Raw genomic sequence first — 5000 nt, forward strand, 5'->3', positions numbered from 1 at the left:
AGCGAAGTTTGCAACAAAATAGGTGAACTCCAGTCGTGCTCTTATTTTAAGGCCTGGTTACTGAGCATATTGCATTTATTGCCTGAGGATTTCCCCATTAACAGGTAGGTCACATGCCATTATTTTGTCAGTGGAGGGTTGTTCGTGGGTAGTAAAACAGTTGTGTTACCAATAATAATCGGTCACGCCAAAACGCAGTCTACAGACTGTGCAGACCGTGCAGGAGGAAAAATATGGTGTTACCCTCACTGTTAACGTTATTGAGAGCTAACTGTAACCAGGCTATAATTAACCTGAATTTTATTTGGGCCTAATAAAAAATATATATATATATATTAGGCTAACCAGATTGATGTTCAGGCTAACTGAATTTTCATTTTACAGACGGTCTGCACAGTCTGCAGTCTGTGTTTTTCAGTGTCGATCCCCAACATATTATTCCAAAATGGCCACCATTTTAGTGATCTTTTGTTTGATTGCAAATTGGCCCTTTTGGCCTTGCTTTCAGATGTAAATTCAAGAGAGTATTATTTTAACCTTTAAGGCCAAAAGGGCCAATTTGCAATCAAACAAAAGAATACTAAAATGGCAGCCATTTTGGAATAAGGTGTGTCCTAAAATTACACTGTAATAGCTAGAACATTGAAACTCTTGTGTTCTAGTCCAAGTTACAATATGCATGGGCAGCCCTAGTCAAATTCAGTTTGTTAGCCTTGTGTGAGGTATTAGCTGAGGCCCTGTTCTTAAGCACACATTGGCATTGTGGTTTTATGCCTACTAAGTTTTTTGTGGCCCAATAAAAAAGTCTTTGGGACTTTGTGTGAGCATCTTGCAATGTAGCCTGAGCATGTAGACCAGTCTGGAAGTGCTGTAGACAGACACATACCCCAAAAGTGGTCAATTTGATGCCTTTAGGGACTGAAAAAAAGACAAAGAAGCTCCATAAGTCCAGGGCATCTTACACAATGTCTGGGCAAGAGTACGTGGGTATAAGAACTAATTCTGGTGTAGATAATTTTTCTTGATGAAAGTTGGATGGATGGTTGTGCACGCCTTGGGAGTTATTAACATTGTATTTATTTCTAGACCTACCTTCCTCAATCAAGGCAGTCTATTCCATGCACAGACCTTCCAAGTGGAATGGCATTTTATAATCAGGTATGTTTCTCAGAGACAACATTGCTACATAAAATAGCTCAGTACAATTTTTCTGTCTTTTTTTTTCTCAGAAGACAAGATTACATAGATGAAAACATCAAGAAACTAATACAGTGTTCCCATAATTTTACAAAAACAAACAAATCCTGTTGAAAAAAAAAAACACTAGAAATTTGGTTGCCAGTCTTTAAGATAATTAATAAGTACATGTAGGTCTTTATTTGCAGCTGAATAAAAACGTTCAAAGAATATTTAAAAAACTGCTTTGTCCAAAAGTACTGAGGATTAATGTCAAATTTGCCGCCAGGACACGACAAAAATGGGGGTGTGCCATTTGTTATTTAGGTATATTGAATCCAACATAACTTCAGGAAATTTTTGTAGAACTTTCGGTTGCTACTGGGTATTCTTCAGCAAAATGTCTGTTTTTTATGTTATCGTGACATCATTGTCTTGAAAAGCTGTGAATGTGATTACATAAATTTCTGGACAAAAACTATGAGAAGAATGACCCTTAAAAATTGCTTGATGGCATTTCACATGTAGGTGTTAAAGTTCCATACTGCATGTGAGTTGACGGCGCAGGAAGTTCATGATTTAGGACAAAATGAAGTGAAACAAATTCGATCTCGAATGGATAAGGTGAGCACATTCAGTATTGCACTGTGGCATTGTGAATGAATAGTAAGGTGGTGATCCATGAAGACGAGGGATAGAGATGTTGCACCCTGTAAAGTTATCAAGGAAACTGGATTTGACTTTCTCCCAGTTGGCATGGAACCCTTTTGACAAACAAAGTACAGTGCAGTTGAACAGTTTGGGAATTGTATGCAAATACAGTAGGTAACATTTGAAAAAGAAAGGAAATTTGCGGCAGAACAATATTTAAATTCTTCTTGCTCTTGTTTTAGATAATCAAGGTGGTTGGCTTTGATGGAGACTTCAAACAGTTTTTGGAAATGCTGAGGATAGAAAAACGCTTTTATTATGATACGAAAGTAAGTTGCTTTTTTTCCACACCACTTTGAACAAGATCAAGCAGTGCATTACTACAGCGCTGTATGAGTTGACTGGTTTTGTTGTTTTCTCTTGTAGGAAGAATTATTGAATGGCTATAAAAATCTGTGTGACAATATCATCAAGCCAAAGTTAGAGGATTATTTCAAGCAGATGCCAAAGACGCAATTTGAGTAAATAGTGTTTATTCATCAGTTTGTATTATTCACCCTCCACCACCAATTTATGGCCAATTTATGATCATTGTGTATTTTATGCATGTGTAAGGTTATTATTTTTGTAATTCCTGTATGTGATCTTTGTTTGATCTGCTCTAGGATTATTCTGCAAATGATTAGAATTTGTTGAGTTAAGGTCATGAAATGAAAGTTAGAAAGATCATTGTAGTTTGATACACAACTGAAGCCTGGATTTTTGTAGGGGTTGCTTGGGTTGCTTATCAAACTGCAGTGATCTTTTAATTTTAATTTCATGTCCATTCAGCACTTGAAATATGTGACATTCAATATATTTTAAAAGTTATGTCACTTAGTAAGTTCGACTTATGAATCAAAAATAAAGAAAAGAACCTTTTTCCGTGTGGGTCTAACCAAATTCAAAGTAATTCGGCTCAAGGGAAGATTGTGTTGTTTGCCATTTGCAAGCCAAAACTGGTTTGGTTCTGCAGCTACTGTACGTGTAGTTCAACTTTTATGGAATCATTCCCAAATGGAAATTTTTGGGAAGCTGGTCATGTGTAGATAACACAGGAAGTGAAATAATGGTCTTTTCCAGGAGCCGATTACCCAGAGCCTCCCTCTTCCATATTAACCCTCTTTCATATCGTTTTATTTTTAGAAGCACCTTCTAGGGGGGTTTTTGCCGGTGTTTTCACTATAGCCAATCATAAACCTATGGTCGGCCACTAATTAAATCGCATGCAGCATATCCGAAACACGAAGGTATTTCAAAATGATGAAAAGATATAGCAGTTCTAAAAATGCAAAGATATGAGACAGGGTTGACTCAAAGATATAATACGTATGGAGGCTCTCTTTACAGATATCTCGGCCAACTCAGCTACAAGCTCAGTAGGTAAATTCCCGGTTGGGGGGGGGGGGGAACTCCCATATGAAACAGACGGGGATGCTCGTCGTCTCGCTTAGGGGTGTAAACTTTGGATTTTGGTCTCGCTTATGGTGTTCCGGGCAAAGCGCCAATATTTTAAGCTGCCAAGGTCTCGTTTAGGGTTTCGTGATTCCGTGAAGAAACACAGAATTACGCGAAGAGAAACAGAAGTCAAATTTTCTTTTTCACTTGTTTTTAGGGGTCAAAATTTCCTTAAGCCACGCCCAGATTAGTCTCCTTAAGGGGTCACAAACAGCTTGAGCCACGCCCAGATGGTCTCCTTTAGGGGTTAAATTCAAAATTTCCGACGAGCATCCCCGTCTTTTCCATATGAGAAAATAAATTATCGGATTACTCGGCGTGCAGGGGGTCGTTGGGTCAGCTCTCAGTGGCCGGACCAACGCTTTGGGTCTTCAAGTTCAAGAAGAGCGTAAAAACTGTTCAGTCGGTTTCTACAAGATTCGAACTGATGACCTTTGCGATACCGCAGAAATGGTCCTTAAAAAGTTGTAAGTCAGCATTCTTTGCGAGCTGTTAATTTTTTTTTCGGCGAAACTTCTAGATCGGTCATGCATTGGTATCACAAAAGTCATACTATTGTTATTGCGCATACGTTCTGCGCATCTCAAGATACTCGGATTTCCTATGGGTGGTGCTTATTAATACAGGGATATTTTTGTCGCGTTCAAAACTATGCGGAGAGAGCAGAACTTAGCAAGTGCTCTTGGTATCCAAAAAGAAAATTAGGGGTAACCACGAATTTTTCAGAGATAATTGAGCTTCAGTTTAGAAAAGAACGCCATACATTGCTTTGTATTTTAAATCTTTTTACAAATACTGTTGATTAATTATCGTCGAAAAATGCGTGGTTACCCCCAATTTTTTTTTTGGATTTCAATAACACTTGTTAAGACCTGCGTTTCCCGCATATTCAGTAAACAGCGCAAGAATACCTTTGAATTAGTAGGCACCGTCTTTAAATACCATGGGAGCTGCCTTATTTTTGTCAGTCTCCCTAATGACACTTGCTTACTGTGTAAATGATTTGCAAGGATCCTTCCTTCATGTTAATCTTAATTTCTTTGCTATGTTGTTTCCTTTATTAGGATAAAGGAAACCCCAGCTGAGTCAGCACCCGTTGCCCCTGCTGCATACTATCTTGGTCCGTCTGATGATGGTACGAGGCCTGGGATATTCTTCGTAAACACGTACAAACACGATACAAGGTAAACTAAAATTCTTTCCTGAAAAAAAAAATCAAGTACTTTTTTCTTCGTTTATAGAGTTTAAAGCTGAGCTATCTTAGTTTTTTTGGTATATCAATTAAGCAAGTCTCAACTCCTTGATGCTCAATCAATAATTAATTGATCAATCGATCCATGCGATCTGTCAAACACATTCTTTTATTGGCCCGGGTGTTTTAACCCAAAAACCCAGAGGCCAAAACCCAAAGAACCCGTATATAGAGAGAGCGAGGACTAGAAATGATATTTCGTTGGAGGAAAGCATTGAAAAAATGTTTGATTTTCATTATTGGGACGCACGAAGGGTTAACAGTTGCTCTCGTGAAAACCAGGAAAAAGTACAAGAAGACGCGTAAAGGATCGATGTGGAAATCATAAAACTAAAGACTATGATTTCACCGCTGGAGGGTATTTTAAATCCTATTAACGAGGGATTTGTGTTGTATATAAACTCAATCCCAGCTTCATTATTCA

The 5000-nt window shown here is 38.1% G+C and overlaps 1 protein-coding gene across 4 annotated transcripts in view; it reads left to right on the forward strand.

Moving 5' to 3' along the window:
* LOC137992990 (uncharacterized) overlaps nucleotides 1-5000 on the forward strand; it is a 23051-nt gene that overhangs the window by 7747 nt on the left and 10304 nt on the right. For all 4 annotated transcript variants that reach the window (XM_068838631.1, XM_068838632.1, XM_068838633.1 and 1 more), the window contains exons 8-12: nucleotides 1087-1158; nucleotides 1705-1800; nucleotides 2070-2156; nucleotides 2254-2348; nucleotides 4389-4508. In XM_068838631.1, coding sequence (XP_068694732.1) covers nucleotides 1087-1158; nucleotides 1705-1800; nucleotides 2070-2156; nucleotides 2254-2348; nucleotides 4389-4508 — 470 coding nt within the window. The remainder of the gene's footprint in view (nucleotides 1-1086; nucleotides 1159-1704; nucleotides 1801-2069; nucleotides 2157-2253; nucleotides 2349-4388; nucleotides 4509-5000) is intronic.

The sequence above is a fragment of the Montipora foliosa genome, chromosome 2 (assembly GCF_036669935.1).
Source record: "Montipora foliosa isolate CH-2021 chromosome 2, ASM3666993v2, whole genome shotgun sequence".
NCBI classification, from domain to species: domain Eukaryota; kingdom Metazoa; phylum Cnidaria; class Anthozoa; order Scleractinia; family Acroporidae; genus Montipora; species Montipora foliosa.